Here is a 16,674-nt window from a genome sequence, read left to right as displayed (position 1 = left end):
TTGGTTTGTCAGCCTTTGAATCCCCATTGGATATGAAACCCAGGTAAAGAAATCTGTCTTCCCTCCCCTTTGACTCACTTATGTTAACGTTTTGCTTCAGATTAGAAGAACTATAATCCTCTTGTGTGTAGGTCCGAACTTTACTGGAAATGTAATCTCTTGGAGCTAGAGTTCTAGTTTTAACTAAGGCTTTGCTGAACCACAGTTGCCAATTCACTTAAATTGTGGAATAGGACTCGTCCCAAAAATTCCCCTTTATAGTTCAATTGATTTTTGTAACATGCAGTAGCAAACATTAGAACTGCCTTGTACTCTTTATACAACATGTAGTTTGACTTGTATAAAATTAAATTGGTGACTCAAACTCTTGTGTTCCTTGCAGTGAAATGGGATTCTTGCTCTGCCTTGTGCTGGGGAAATCACAACTTACTCTGCTTTTATGGAGAAAACCTTGGTTTAGCGAAAGACTTGGTAGCTCTTGACAGGCTCATGTAGTGTGCTTGAGACCAGCACAAGCTCTTTGTGTCCCAGTGTGTCACCTTGTCCTTCCTGCAGGTGCGGCTGGGTGTGACAGCTGCACCTCTGGTCCCAAGTTACACACCTGCCCATAAGAATTGGGTCAGCATAGGGCACGTGTGAAATGTGACTTGATGCAAATTTGTCTGTACTGAAATTTCTTTATGCTATAAGTCTTCTGAAATCCAGTTTCTCACCATTGCCTGATCATCTCTGAAAAGCTGCACTTTGTCTGTAGCAGGTGAATATCCATGCTGGTGGCATAGGGGGTCCTAGGAAGAGTGGTCAGTTCCAAGCTCATGTTCCTGGAACCTGAACTGGAGTAGTTCCATGCCTGGTGTTGCCATAAGATCAGGTTGTCAGCCTGAGTGCTGCAGTGTTATCTCTACCTGACCCTGGTGGTAAGTTATGATAAGGAGTGTTTGGGTTAAACTGGAGCTTTTTGCTGAGGGTGGTGTATTTTAGCATGAGTAGGAAAATGGTTTCACACTTGTTTATTGCAAGATCTCAGAGGGGAGGGAAGTACTGGGTGCTCCCTACAGAATTCAAACTAGGCAAGAAACAGTAATGTTCATGTTTGCAGCCTAAGATACACTTGACATACTTGAGTTAAGCTGCTTTGGTTATACTTGGGATCATGGAGTAAGGTCAGACTTCAGAGGGAACTGTTCTTCTGTAAACTTCGCAGAGAACTCTGGTAAATTACACATCACACTCCTCAAGAGAAGGATTTGGCTTGGAGCTCAGCAGGTTGAAAGGTACATGCGTATATTCCCAGTATGTGTCTGTGTGATAGCAAGATTTTGACCATTACTTTTTTGTAAATACAATCCCTAATTTCTAAAAGTGACCCCAGTGCCAGCCCAAGGATGTCCTGGTCACTCAGGCTGTGGGCACCCAGCAATGGGCAGCAATGCAGAGTGATGGGTCTTAACCAGCTACACTCAGCTTCCTGAGCCGAGATTGCTGTGACAGTGCTTATGTTTTGAGTTCTTATTCGTGAATTACAGGGTAAGGCCTGATGGCATTTAACCAATTTACCTGAAACTCCTTTAAATATCCAGATTCCTTTCTGTGTTACTGAAGCCACATTGCCTGTCTGCTTTGGCTGCTGTCCTTCACTGTGCAAATGAAGCAGGGATTCCTTTGCATGACTCATCCTTGTGGATGAGTTTCCTCTGGAAAGCCAGGAGGATTTTAGTAGTGCCAGATCCTGAGCCAGGCAGTGAAGTGCATAGGCTTGTGATGATGCTGTAAGGAATCAGCAAAACTCAAACACCCTCAGTGTTCCAGCTCTGTCAGCAGCACTTTCTGTGGGAGTGGAACACTGAGGCTGGTGTGTGTTGGTTGTCACAAGTGTGATTATTCCTGAGATCTCTTCTGGGTGTGATGAAAGGGATTGGATAAATCTCCATACAAGAGTGAAAGGCTACAGGACCTGCATGCTGGCTGCATGTGCTTTGCTTTGCCTGCAGTAGCAGCAATAGTTTGATGGGAAAACCACCAGGCATTGTCATAACTCAGTTTTTAACCTAACTCTAAAAACAACCTTTTGGAAATGTGCTTCAGAATTGAGCTACATGACTTTTTTTTTTTTTTTGTGGGTTTGGTTTTTTTGGGGGTTTTTTTTTTGGGTTTTTTTGGGGTTTTTTTTTGGGTTTTTTTGGGTTTTTTTTGCATTTGGTATAATCAATATAAATTTGTCTTTTTAAAGACAAAAGAGAAATTTGAAACTTGCCTTCTCATCAAATGTGGCATGCAGGATTGACAAAATCTAAGTGCCCTGTAGCAAATTGTGAAAGATAAATCGCCACTATCATTAGAAGTGAAATTTAGAACCTGGGACTCTATTTGCAGCCTGGTCCTGGCCCTTTCATATATTTGAAAACACATCCCTCTATGTGTTTTAGCTTTTGACATAAATGCAAGTTTTGTCCTTAAATCATAGAATCACAGGCTGGTTTGGTTGGAGGGACCTTAAAGACCACCCAGTCCCACCCACTGCCATGGGCAGAGTCACCTGCCACCAGAGCAGGCTGCTCCAAACCTCCTCCAGCCTGCCCTTGGATACTTCCAGGGATGGGGCAGCCACAACCTCTGTTTGATTCCCTTTTTATTTGATCCTACGTCAGGAAGGATTGTGTTGCTGTGAGGAAGGGCACAACTTCTGTGTCTGATGTACACTAAAATAAGTCTCTCACCTTGCAATATCACTGCTTGGAGCAGAGCTGAGGGGCTCAGGTTAGTGACCCTCCTTTTTTCTACTATAACATTTCTACCTCTAAATTCCATGGTTTCAAACTATGTTTACAATTAAGAGATTACTCTGTCCCAATCCTGATTGTAGCCAAGGTTAGATGAGCAATGGGGAGAGACATTTAAAACAATTCTTGGATTTCTTCTTCACACATGGAATAACTTGGGCTATTTCCAATTCTTGCTGAAGTCTAGTTTAGGTTGGCACCCTAACATCCACAGAACAATTTCATATGTCAAAGAGCAAAAGCTGTGAAAATAGGAACTTGGCTGAGGAGCCTGGAAATTCCAACAAGTATCTGTGGTGCTGGGAATGTCTTTGAGAGGTGATGCAGACTCTGCGATCTTTTGAAAGATGCATCACTTGGATGCAGTTGGTGATAAAGTTCATGCAACACCCTCAGTAACCTTTTGCTGTGCCCTGGCTTTGTCAGGGCTGTTTAAAGCAAAGAGGAACATGTTACTTTAAAAGATGGGAAGCACAACTAATACAAATATTGCTCTGTGTAGTGGCAGCAGTTTGGAAATTTGATCTATGTGTCCTTAGGATCATAATGGTTGTTTTTACACCGTGATCAGCTCTTTCCACCCCTCTTTTTTTGCAGTTAGGTGAAAAGGATTGAAATAGCAGAATGTGCACTCAACTCTCACAGCTCCCTCACACATTATTAGTTTGCTAAATGTGTGTGTAGGTGTCAGAGGGGAAGTTTCAGCTGTTTCATAATCCAGTAAAAAATTTGCAATAAACAAACTGCTCCGAAGTGGCTCATAAGCTTCCAGCCTTTTAGAAACATCTGTCTTTAGCAGGCTGTGTTGGAAGCACGTAAGTGTGTTCCTGTGGGAGAAGGAATGGCAGAGCATTTGGTATGATCCACACCGTGGAAGAAGTGCTGACCACAGGAAGATGTCTGCAGCTAGAATGCATGACTCAGTCCTTTTACTAGGACTCAAGTTTTGGCCATGATTCTGGGTGATTGACTCAAGGGCAACATCCTCTTGTTCACAGAAAGTGAATTTTTCAGGGTTGTCTAATTTAGAAAACCTTAAACACTGTTTTTATTCATTTTAGAAGCAGACACTTAAGTCTTGCTCCAGTGTTTTTCCTCTGGCTAGGAACTGAGTACAGTGATCTCAGTCCCAAGTACCAAAAACAGTGGAGGGAAGGCTGCAGGTGACACCAGGGTTGGATATGACAGTCTGTGCTGGCGTGTGGATGGAGTGGGGGGGTTGTAGATTTATTACTGGTGTGTGCAGCTCCTGGAACAGGATTATCCTGTAAATGGGAATAAGAAGTTAGTGCTGTTAAGCCAGCAGGTGTTCAATGGATCACAGTTCATGGGCCTGTTGTGACCACAGTGGACAACTGCACCCAGGTGAGCTGCTGGGAGCAGAATGGGATAAAGTGCAAGATGCTTTCCCCTGCACAGCTCTTGTGCTCCCTGTTCTGCTCAGCATCAGTACAAGGGGAAAATTACACAGCACAGTCTCTTGTTATCACAGTGGTCACAGGGATGCTGTATAATTCACCTGGGGGGTGACACAGGTGCTCCTGTTCTGCTCAGCTCTAGTTCAAGCATGGAACAAGTGCTGACAGTAATGGGAGACACAAGAAAATTATTTCTGAAAGAGCCTCTCCAATTACCTTTTCTGGGTCTATTTGCTGACAATTAAAACCAGTTGCTCTGTGACACTGAAAGTGTAATCCACCACTTGTCATCATTCAGGTGTCAGCTGCATACATGTGGCAGCCCAGACCAGAACTGTTCTGTAGTTCTCCACACACATCCTCCTAGAAAGCATGAAACTGATACACAGCATTGCAGTGACCTTCCCACTGCGGATGGCAGCAGCTTCCTGTTGCTTCATGTGTTATGAGGTCTCTGTCAGGCTTTTGGGACGTGATTGTGGGTGAGGACAGGAGTGACAGGCACTAGCATGTGTGCTATCCTGTGAATAGCAGGATGTTTTGTGGATGAATCCCAGCCAAGCAAGTCCAAGGGCAGCACAGCCCTGTACACATTGGGTTCACAGGGCTAATGGCCCAGCAGAGTTGAAAAATCCATTACAGAATAAATTAAATCATAAAAGTATTACAAAGAGCTAAGCTTAAGTAAACAAAAGTTCATAGAATCCCAGAATAGCTCAAGCTGGAGGGGATCCATAAGGACCATTGAGTCCAAAACCCTGCTCCTGGCAGGACCACCTAAAATTAAACCATAGGGACTGAGTATTGTCCAGACACTCCCTGAACTTGGTGCTGTGACCACTTCCCTGGGGAGCCTGTTCAGGCACTGAGCAGCCTCTGGGTGAGGAGCTTTTTCCCAATGTCCCATCTGAGCTTCCCCTGAGGCAGCTTTGTTCCATCTCCCCGGGTCCCACTGCTGGTCCCAGCAGGGGGAGATCAGCACCTGCCCCCCAGGAGGAAGGTGCAGAGAGCAATGGGGTCACCCCTCAGCCTTCTCTCTTCCCAGCTGAACTGGCCAAGTGGCTTCAGCTGCGCCTGCCAAGTCCTTCCCTCAGGACCTTTCCCCATCCTGGTCCCCTCCTCTGGGCACAGTTACAGCCCTCAGATGTCCTTTGTGTGCCCAAACTGTCCCCAGCACTGGAGGTGAGGCTGCCCCAGTGCAGGACGGTCGCCGTCCTCATGTCCCCTGGGGCAGGGCTGGCCCTTGGGGCTGCCAAGGCACTGCTGGCTCCTGTTCCACTTGCCCTCAGGCCAAAACCTGAGCTGTCCTTCCTCAGGACAGCTCTCCAACCCCCGAGGTGTAAGTTCAGATCCTTCCCAACAGAGATGGAATTTGAGGCACAGAGAGGGGAATGGTCTGATGTTAATCAGCCAGAGCGTTCACTGGGAAGCCAGGACTGTTTCCTCTTTTTTTTTAATCTAATGTAGCTGTTCCCCAGGAATTCGTAATTCTGAATTCCTGATTGTTTTTATACAGCAAGCTCAGAGAGGAACAGAGAACTGATGGGCTGCTTTTCAAGTGACTGAATTTCACTCTGCTCCTCATTCAAATACGTTTGACCTTCACTCTGCAGCATAAAAGGATTGATATGAGAAAATCTTTTTCTACACTGGAATTTTATTTGAAAATGGGGAAGAAGGCAGTAGTAGCAGAGGACATATATTGTTACTTCCCCCCTGATTTGCAGGATCTGTTGCTTCATCAGAGTCTGACTTAATATTTTCAATGTGGTAAAACTTTTGGAGTACAAAACTCAAGGTGACAAGGAACTTGCAGATACACTCTAACTGTGAGGTTGTTCCTACAGTCTTCAAAGTGAGCAGGAACACTCCGTGACCTGTGTTCAGAGCTGCCAGAGCTGGCTGTCAGGGTGAGCAGGCAGTCACCTCTCCTCAGCCCATCCAAAACACATTGAGGGCTCTTCTCAGAAGCTTTTCGTACATTTGGCCCTTGTGCTTTCAGCCTTGGTTCCTTCCACTCCCACTTTCTGCAGGTTAGTGGGATAGACCTAGTGTATATGTCTATAGACACTTCTCGTCTGGTCACAGAATACGGAAGGGTGGGCAGGAGAGCAGCCCTGAGTTTGACCAGAGCCGTGTGTCCATCCTGCATGTGCACTACAGGACCAGTCAGAGTGATCCTTTCACTTCCCAGGGATCTTGGGGATGTCTCTGGTCCCTCTTTAGGCCTGAGGTTGGCGTGCTGGGGAGGTACCAAAGCCAGACCAGGCCTGGGGAGATGATATGGTCTCTGGGGCGCCTTGGCTGCTGTGGAGGACACATCCCCATTGGTGTTGTCTGATTCCTCTCAGAGGGGTGTTTGGTTAATCACACAGTCTTAGAATGGTTTGATTGAGGGACCATAAAGGCTCATCTCATTCCACCCCGTGCCATGGGCAGGGACACCTTCCGTTATCCCAGGCTGCTCCAAGCCCTGTCCAGCCTGGCCTTGGACACTTAGAGGGATCCAGGGACAGCCACAGCTTCTCTGAGCACCCTGTGCCAGGGTCTGTCCACCCTCACAGGGAACAATTCCTTCCCAATCTCCCATCCATGCCTGCCCTCTGGCAGTGGGAAGCCATTCCCTGTGTCCATCCCTTGTCTCAAGTCCCTGTCCAGCTCTCCTGGAGCCCCTTTAGGCACTGGCAGGTGCTCTGAGCTCTCCCTGGAGCCGTCTCTTGTCCGGCTGAGCACCCCCAGCTCTCCCAGGCTGGCCCCAGGGCAGAGGGGCTCCGGGCCATCCGCAGCACCCGTGCCTTAGCGAAGCAGCACGCTGCGGCTCTGCGCTGCCCCGTCCCGTCTAACCCCGGCCCCGCCGCCCAGGGATGCCCGGCCGGTCCGGGGGGCTCCCGGCGTTGCCATGACGACGCCCCCTTTCCCCGCATCCCCCCGAAAAGCTGCGGCGGGGCTGAGCGCGGCCCTGCGGATGCGGCCCCGCGCGTTTCCACGGCGACGGCGCGGCTGAGCCGCCCCCTCCCCGCGCTCCCCGCGCACACTCGGACCGGCCCCGCGCCCCTCCCGCTCCGCGCCCCCCGCACCCCGGGCCGGGCCGGGCCGGGCAGCGCCGCCGGGGCTCGGAGCAGCGCCCGCCCGGGTGCAGGTAAGGAGCTCGGCCGGGCGGCGCCGGCCCGGGCTCGCCGCGTCCCCGCCCGGCATCGCCGCGTCCCGGTGCCCGCACGGGCGAGGCCCCGGCCGGGCGAGCGGGGCTGGGCCCGGCGCCGGCGGGGGAAGAGCGCCGACATCCCCCGTGCCCGCGGCGGGGCCGAGCCCGGGGCCGGGGCCGCCCGCGGGCGGCGGGCCCGGGACAGCGGGGGCCGCTCGCTGCCTGTGCCGGGGCCGCCGCGCCCGCGCCGCCCCTCGACGTCGCGGCGGGCTGGCCCGGGCCGGGCTCGCGTCCCCACGGCGCCGCCAGCTGCGAGGCGCTGCCCCTGCCCGTCCGCACCGACCGCGCTGCTGGGCCGCCGGCCCCCGCCGAGCCGCGCACGGGGGGCGCTCGGCCCTGTCTCTTCGGGTGTTTCTCACCCGGCGGGTGAGCGGGTGCCGTCCCGGAGCCTGCGGTGACCCCGCCGCAGCCTGGACGCGGCCCTGCAGCGTGCGGTGCGCAGACAGGCTGCGTACAGGGCGTTCCACATGGTCCGGGATTGATTTCTTTACTAGTTATAAAAGAAAATAAAACATTGAACGGTTAGAAGTGTTTTGAGGTCAGGTATCCATCCTGTTTAGATGTTTCCATCTGCTTGTAAGTGTGGAAAAATATGGGAACGGTGCAGGTCTGGCTGGTGAGCAGGACTGGAGCTCTCAGGGGGCAGTGGGAGGTGGGTGTCGTGCCCCTCAGAAGTGCCTGGGATTCAGGCTGCCTGCTGGCCTTGGTGCTCAGCTTGCATGGGGTCGCCTTGATCCCTTTGGGGTGGCACATGGGATCGCTGGCAAGTGCTCGTCCTCCCCACCTGTGGGTCTAAGCCCATCCACAAGCCTAAAATCTGCTTCTGGTGACAGTGAAACTCCTGGGGACAGCAGGTGACAGCCTGAGTGTCTGTGCTTTGTTATCTGTGTCTGAACCTAAAGCTGAAGGCGGCTTGCTGCTTTATTGCCTTTCTCCCTCTGATCTCCATTTTCACAGAATCTATTTGCTCGTTTGAAATGTGTAACATGAACAGCCTCTTACTGCACAGAAGGACATTTCATCTGGTTTTAGAATGCTGATAAATACTGTGGCCCACTCCAAACCTTACCATGCTGCACAAGAACCCAGGAGCAGAACTTTGTGGCCCCCGTTTGTTCGACAGGAGGCATTTACTCCTGGCTTAGGAGCATCAGTCAGATCTGGAAGGGAAGAAGTGTGTGATTGTGTTTCTCCACTGGGCCACCTGCCCACGCCAAGGGTGTTCCTGAGTGTTCCTGTGTGTATACAAAGCAGGTATTTTCTGCAGTGCCATTAGTCTCCTAAACACCTGCCCTGGGCAATGCCAGAAGACAGGGGAAGATCCAAGGGAGCAGCTCTCAGCTCTGCAGGTCTCTGTAGTGCTCTGGTGTGCCAGATCAGTTAGCATGATCCCAGCTGGTGGTCTTCTAAAGGCTCAATTTTGCCACTGAGATTAATTAAAAGTTCATATCTTAGCTGATGGCAAGGATGGGGAAGTTCTCTGTTATGGCCGAGAAAATTCCTGAAAAAAAAACTTGTAGAATCTCAGGTTGGGTGAGGCTGGAGGCACCTCTGGAGGTCACCTTGCCCAGCCCCTGCTCCATCAGAGCCACCCAGAGCCAGCTGCCCAGGATGTGTCCAGGTGGTTTTGATTCCCTTCCAGGGATGGAGACTCCACCAACTCCTGGGCACCTGCACCAGTGCTCAGGCGCCCTCCCAGTGCAGAAGTGTCTCCTGAGCTCAGAGGACCCCTCCTGTGTGTCACTTTGTGCCCGTGGCCCCTGGGGCTGGCCCTGTCTCCTCTGCAGCCTCCCCCTGGGTATTTATCCCCAGGGATGAGATGCCCTGAGCCTGCTCTGCTCCAGGCTGGGCAGGCCCAGCTCTCTCAGCCTCTCTCATGGCAGAGATGCTCCAGTCCCTCCATCACCTTCATGGCTCTGTGCTTGGCTCTGTCCAGTCTGTCCCTGTCTCCTGTACTGGGCAGCCCAGCTCTGGGCCCAGCACTCCAGGGCTTGCCTCACTGGTGAGGAGCAGAGGGGAAGGATCTCCTCCTTTCACCAGCTGTGTCTCAGCTCCCAGAGCAGCCCAGGACACTGTTCTGCGTTGTTTAAGGAGCACATTGCTGGCTCATGGGCATCCTGGTGTCCAGCAGGACCTTTCCTCCCAGCTGGGTGGCCCTCAGCATACACCAGTGCAAGTTTTAGGAATATTTAAAATTCTGAGAAGTCACAAAGTGAATACCCATTAATATTGTTTGAATTAGGCTACTTTAAGCCAATTTGGTGATGAACATAAACATCTCTTTCTAGCAGATCTTGCCTTGTAAAACACTATCGAGACTGTGCAGTGGCTCCATGCTGGGAGCTGCTTTTTTCCATGGTCCTCTGGCCTGTTGCATGCAGCATGTCCCTCCTCTTCCCAAGGAGTGGATCATTCCCTGCCTCTGCTGTGCTTTGGTGAGAGGGTGTGTGTGAGGCTGTGGCAGAGCTGGAGGCTCCTGTGTCTCTAGGCAGCCCTAGAGATGCTCTGCAAGCCCCAGTGACACTGCTCCGGAATGTGGCTGTGCCAACACCCAGTGATCCCTGCTGGCTGAGCTAAACCTCTGTGAGCAGCAGAGCCAGTGATCCTGATTGCCTTTAAGCGTGTGTTTTGTGGCCAGTGTGGGCACTGCTGTCCCAGCTCTCAGGTGCTCAGGGTGATCGGGCTGTGCTCTGAGCTGGATGAGGGCCCATGCAGGGACCTCTTCTCTGTCTTGGTGCTTTGTTTCCTGAACCTGAAGGTTTGTCCCTGACAGAGACACTGATCTTGCTGTCAGCACTGGTTGGAGTAGGCTGGTGGGGGCTGGCTGCAGTCAGACTCCATGTGCACAGCCCTACCCGTACACAGCACAGGATTCCAGGAGCAAAGCTGGAGGGAGCAGAGCACTACCAGATGGGAATTGTCTGGAAAAATCCCACCTTCCATCCTGCACATTGTGGTGTTCTCTGGAGGGACCACGTGTATATGTGTGCAGCCAGGGTTTCTTGGGGTGGCTTTCCTCCTTCCTGGCTTTTCCAGACAGGGATCCTTGGCTGTCCCTCGGCAGAAAGCAAAAGTAAAGAGTGGGTGTGCGGAGTCCTTGTGGAATGGACGGGCTGCTGGCTGAGGAGTGGGGCTCACCTGCACCCTCTGTAAGATGTGGAATTACACCCAATACCAAGAAAAATAGAGAACTCAAAATGGAGAACTCAAGGCTTCACTGTTAAGGCTGAAACAGCTGCAGCTCCACTGTTGCTCTTTGAAAAGCCTGATTCTGCTATGGGCGGTCAGAGTTTTATCAGATGTCATTGGGACATGTAGGCCAAAAGCTAAACAACATTAAAAAAAAGGTAAATAAAGCTTTTATTCTATATATCTAGGGTAATCAGCAGAACAAATCATAGAATATCCCAAGCATAAGGATCCTAGTCCAACTCCTGACCCTGCGCAGACATGCCAGCAATCCCACCCCGTGCCTGAGAGCATTGTCCAAATGCCCCTGGAGCTCTCCAAGTCCTGGGGAGCCTGTTCAATGCCTGACCACCCTCTGGGGTTAAAACCTTTTCCAAACATCCGAGGAAAAGTGTGACTTTGGCTTGCTAATTGTTGTGCTAATTTGCAAGTTTTCATCCTGGTAGGTGAGATAAAGACCAGGCTGGATAAAGACCAGGCTGGGTAAAGCCCTGAGCAACCTGGTGTGATCCCAACCTGCTGGGAGTGGAAGGGTGAATTACAGGCCTCCTGAGGGTCCTGGATTATCCTGTGATAATATGGCTGACTCCAGGGCTTGCAGGAGATGCCCTGAAGAGATCTCTGGGCAGTGGTACCTGCCTGGGCTCTGGCTCCAGGGACTGATGCCACCAGAGTTCTCTGAGCTGTGGGCATCCCCTCCATGACATCTTTTCTGCTCCCAGGGAGGGTTATCCAAAGTGCCTTTCTGCTGCTGTGACAGTGGTGCTAGGGCAGGTCACAGCTGTGGCTGAGCCCCTTTTCCTCGTGTGGAATCCAGACCTGAGATACTTCACAGCAGGTTTTATATAGGTTTTCCTGGGGGTTTTATACCAGGATTTTAAAAACTGTGAGCTGCAAACAACATCTCCAATCCTGATTCTCAGTCCTCCAGGTGGAGATGGAGCTTTGCAGCCCAGGTATTGTCATGCCCACACCTGTGGGGCTGTGGTCCAGGGGCTGTGGGGTTATCCCAGGAATCCTAAGTTAAAAGTTTAACAGTGTGTGCTATGGTTGATGTGAGCAGTGTTGCTGGTAAATTATTGTCTGACACCATGGAAGCCCCTGACAAGAGGTGGGAGAGCCCTGGGAGCTGCTGAGTTTCAGCTGTGGCAAGAGTGTGCTTACAAGTTCACACCAACAGTGTTCTTGCTGCTCATATGTGGCCTTGGAATAGTTTTGGGCTTGGAACAGAATTTGTACAAGCTCCATGTGTGCTCAAAGGGCAGGGGTTGGGACGAGGAGTTAGGGAAAGGTTTCCACCAGCAAGACAGAAGTTGCTCCAGCCAGAGGTGCTGGGGAAAGCATTCACACTTGTGATGGGTGGGGAACAGGAGGCACAGTTTGTGGTAGAATGATGGCACTGTTGAGGTTGCAGAGAACCTGTAAGATCACTGAGTCCAACAGTAGGGCAGGGCTGTGAGCTGGATGGGCTCCTCTGCCTCTTGGAGCGCTCCCAACCCTCTGAGCTTGGCTATCCCAGGGCTGGGACATGCCCTTGGCTGCAGTGGGGCCTTTCCCAGGAGGGTGCTGAAGGAGGCGTTGTCTGGAGGTTAAGGCCTAAATCTCAGTGGTTTAGCCTTTCAAATTTAAAGACCAGCACGACAGTCTGTAATCCAAATTCATTCTGTTCACCCTGAACTCACAGGAGAACCAGTGTCTGCAGATCAGCCTAGCCCCACAAGGATTTGGAGAGTGAACCACAATCACAGAGTATCTCAAGCTGGAAGGGACACATAAGGACCATCAAGTCCAATTCCCTGCTCCTGGCATCCAAATTAAACCATAATGTGGACTACTGCTTGGCATTTCCTGTGCAAATATTTGCTTTTGCGTTTACATCAGAGACTATGAGAAATTCGGGTGGAGCATCACGAACCTGAGCATTGGATCTAGCTATTTCTCTTCCTTTCTAGGCATTTCCAGTCCCAGGTTCTGTTGGATTTTTTAAAAAAGGCTAAAGTTGCCACAAAGTGAGGAATTGTCCTTGAAATACTGAAATATTTGACCCAATGATGAATCAAAAATTGACTGGATTTAAGTGCCAAAAAAACCAGATAGATTCCTACTGGGTATTAGGAAGCACTGAAGGAGGTTGGCTGCTAAATTCATTTTGGCTTTCACTTGGAGTCTGGTGTCCAGATTAGTTTTTCAGTTCCTTCAGTTGTCCTGACACTTAACATTGCTTTTGCACCTGGAGAGCCTGAAAGCTCTGTGCTGTTTGCCAGTTGAGCATCAGGTGTTTCTGGTCACAAACCTGCCAGAACTGGGAGAAGTAGATCTTCCCCTCAATGTGACCACCATCCCACTCTGTGCTATATCAATGTAACACCTTTATCTGAATGTCACAGGTTTTAAGATTCCAGACTGTCCTTTGTAGCCCAATTCTTAGCTAACCTGCTTCACCGACATGAGTATCCTGTTTTCCACATGGATGTCTCCCCTTTCAAATTCAAATTGCATCAGAAGGAGCCAAGATAGGACCGTGGTCCTCTCCGTAGCCCTGCCTCCATCCTGGCAGCAGGTGCTTTGGAGAGGATGCTGCTGCAAGGGAAGCCCCTGGGCCCACGGGCAGGGGGCTGGTCACAGCCAGTGAGGCCAGTTGCGCTCTGGGGGCCCTGACTCTGCTTCCTCCTTGAGATGCGTGGCTTGACAGGTTGAGCATCACCAGTCCCATGGGAAACTCAGGTGGGGTCCAGGGGACATCGAGTTCCCCCCACTCACACCCCCAGTAACTCCTGTCACTTGTGAAATTCTCTCTTACAGCCAGTTAGAAGATCAAGGGTGACACTCCAACGGAAGAACTGGAAGGGGACCTGCAAGGAGCTCTGCCTGCTCCAGGGTGGGATTTGCACCCCTCAGTCACAGTCTGTTGGAGCACTGTAGGGCCCTGTGGGAGCCAGGAGCAGCTTGTGGAGGATCTGTCGTGCTCGTACCATCTTATGGTGGTGCCAGGTGAGAAAAAACCCTCAGCATTTGCAGGCTCTGAGCTGGGACCTCACAACAGGGGCTTTCATGGGTCATGTTGATGTGACCTTCATGTGGTTTCAGTGAACCTCTAATATATCTTACAGGGGTTTCTGCTGGGAGAAACCATCCTGTGCAGTCACTTTCTCGCTCCTCTGTTGTGTTTGTTCTAGTACCCAACTTGATTTCTTCCCTGCTGCCCTGCAGGGCCTCGCTGTGTGCCCAGGCAAGGCGATGGACAGCAGGGGGGAGATGGAGGTGGTGAGGAGCACCAAGGGCAGTGCTGCTGGGGAGGTCAGTGTCCACGTGGTCACCACCGAGAGCACTGTGCAGAGCACCCACCTGCCCACCACTGCCTTCATCATACCAGGTATGTGGGGCAGTCCCCTCCCACTGCTGCCTCCCCAGCCTTGATAGCCCACACTCCTTGTGTAGCTGTGCTCCTCCCAAATCTTGGGAGGCAAAGCCAAGCTGCTGTTGCCATCTTGGAGGTTTCTCTGGGGCTATTCCACGTCACTTGGACTGTTTGTGGTCAATCAAATCTTCCTGAGCTTTAAACTGAAGCCCTGACGTGAGGGGCCCTGAGCCAGAGCAGCACAGTGTGCTGGGTGCCTGCTCTGCAGGGCTATGGGCTATGGGCTGCTGCATTAGCATGGAATCCCAGAATAGCTCAAGCTGGAGGGGATCCATAAGGACCATTGAGTCCAAAACCCTGCTCCTGGCAGGACCACCTAAAATTAAACCATAGGGACTGAGTATTGTCCAGACACTCCCTGAACTTGGTGCTGTGACCACTTCCCTGGGGAGCCTGTTCAGGCACTGAGCAGCCTCTGGGTGAGGAGCTTTTTCCCAATGTCCCATCTGAGCTTCCCCTGAGGCAGCTTTGTTCCATCTCCCCGGGTCCCACTGCTGGTCCCAGCAGGGGGAGATCAGCACCTGCCCCCCAGGAGGAAGGTGCAGAGAGCAATGGGGTCACCCCTCAGCCTTCTCTCTTCCCAGCTGAACTGGCCAAGTGGCTTCAGCTGCTCCTGCCAAGTCCTTCCCTCAGGACCTTTCCCCATCCTGGTCCCCTCCTCTGGGCACAGTTACAGCCCTCAGATGTCCTTTGTGTGCCCAAACTGTCCCCAGCACTGGAGGTGAGGCTGCCCCAGTGCAGGACGGTCGCCGTCCTCATGTCCCCTGGGGCAGGGCTGGCCCTTGGGGCTGCCAAGGCACTGCTGGCTCCTGTTCCACTTGCCCTCAGGCCAAAACCCTGACCCCCTTCCTCAGGACAGCTCCCCAGTCTTGTTCCCCAAGTCATACAATTCTTCAGGATTATCCCCTCCTAGGTGCAGAATCCAGGTCTTACTCTTGCTTCATGCACATGGTGATTGGATTGCCCAGCTCTCTGGTCTGCCAGATCTCTGTGTAAGGCCTCTCTACCCTCAAGGGTGTCCACAGCTCCTCTTAATTAAATGACATTGATAAACTTACTTAATGTACATTCAATTCCTTCATCCAGATAATTTATGAAAAATTTAGGAGCACTGGCCCTAAACCCTGGGGAACCCCACTGGTGATGGCCACCAGCCTGATGTGCCCGCAGTTCCTATAAGGCTTTGAGCCCAACTGTAGGAGACCCGTCATCCAGTTGTTCACCTAATGGACAATGGGCTGGATGAGCTCTGAACTGGACACTTTGTCCAGAAGGAGACTGTGAGAAGCAGTATCAAGGCTTTGCTGAAATTCTAAAAACCCACATCTATTGGCTTTGCTTGGTCAGCTAAGTGGGGTGACCTCTCCATAAAGAGAAATTCACTTGGTTAACCAGGACTTCCCCTTGTGAACAAACCTGTTTTGGCTGTGACCAGCGACTGTTTTGTCTCTCCAGTGTTTTTCATTAACTCCCAGAATAACCTTTTCCATAATTTTACCGAGCACTGAGAGGCCTGTAATTATCAGAGCTGTCCTTCTTACTCTTCTTGAAAACTGGGGCAATTTTGAGTACAGGTGACTGGTGTCATTTAGGAGGTGTTTGGACATGGTTGTGTTAGGTGAGAACAGGAGTGTTCTCTAGAAGCAGATCTCCCAATTTTTCCTGGTGCCTCAATTCTCACTGCAGAGAGGCTCTCGGTTGGACAATGTAACTAAACTGGAAGTTGCAAACTCCTGTCACACCAGGGCACCCTGGGCACAGAAACAGTCTGAGATCAGGCTGAAGTAGGAGCCCTTGAATGTGGATAATGTTGGTGTCACCCCCTTAGCATGAGCCATTACTGGCTGCAGATTTTTGCATCACTGTACTTTGGCCCACAGTGGAGCCCTCACCTGAGAGACCATGTCCTCTGGGATTCTGGGCTGCCTTTGAGCCTTGTTTGCATCAGTGAAGTGTTCTGTGTATGCCTCTGCTTGTTTGTCTCCTTTCTTCCCTTCTCAAGCAAACGCCACTGCCATCAACCTTCCCACGAGCACCTTAGAAATCCAGCGATTCCCCCGGGAGCCCCAGAGGAGCACAGGGGCTGAGAGGCCAGAGAGGGGAGCAGGGAATGAGCCCATCACAGCTGCTGTCATTCCCCAGATCAGTGGGGTGCAGACCTGCAGCACAGTCCGCGTGCTGGAGTGGAAAGATGGGGTGGCAACTTTGCCTGGGAGTAACCTGCGGGTAAGTGTAGCCCTGGGCCACTGGGTTTGACCCCTCTGCCTCTCCCCACAGCTGCCTGTGCTTGTAAATGCCTCAGCCTGTGCCGAGCAGGGAGCACCAGGATGTGCCCTGGCCTCTCTGCACCCCAGCTGAAGGATCCCTCAGCTGCTCCAGCACTTTTCTCACCCCATCCCTATCACCCTGCCATCGGGGGAGCTTAACACAGAGCACACAGAGGTGCCTGGGGGGCTGCAGCAGCTCTGCCCTGCACAAGGAGGCACAGGGGTGCTACGTGCTGTGAAGGACATCTTCCCTTCCAAACTGCTGTGGACTTGGCTCTGCCCAAGCTCCTGCCCTCACCCTGGGACACTGCTTGTGCTCATCTGGCAGCCTCGGGGTACCCTCGGTGCATGACAGCTTGCAGAAAATGCACCCATTTCTCAGCTGCTGCTCAGCCTCAGG

General features: G+C 51.7%; 1 protein-coding gene across 1 annotated transcript in view; it reads left to right on the top strand.

The window, feature by feature from the left end:
* Positions 1-514: 514 nt before the first annotated feature.
* Positions 515-16,674, top strand: part of L3MBTL1 (L3MBTL histone methyl-lysine binding protein 1) — a 33,929-nt gene continuing 17,769 nt past the window's right edge. The window contains exons 1-4 of the mRNA XM_066330471.1: positions 515-1,274; positions 13,392-13,580; positions 13,800-13,962; positions 16,010-16,233. Of these exons, the coding sequence (XP_066186568.1) occupies positions 13,827-13,962; positions 16,010-16,233 (360 nt within the window). The 5' untranslated portion in view covers positions 515-1,274; positions 13,392-13,580; positions 13,800-13,826. The remainder of the gene's footprint in view (positions 1,275-13,391; positions 13,581-13,799; positions 13,963-16,009; positions 16,234-16,674) is intronic.

Source organism: Sylvia atricapilla, chromosome 16 (genome assembly GCF_009819655.1).
Source record: "Sylvia atricapilla isolate bSylAtr1 chromosome 16, bSylAtr1.pri, whole genome shotgun sequence".
NCBI lineage: Eukaryota > Metazoa > Chordata > Aves > Passeriformes > Sylviidae > Sylvia > Sylvia atricapilla.
Note: the sequence above shows the minus strand (reverse complement) of the source record. Positions and strands in the feature narration are given on the sequence as shown.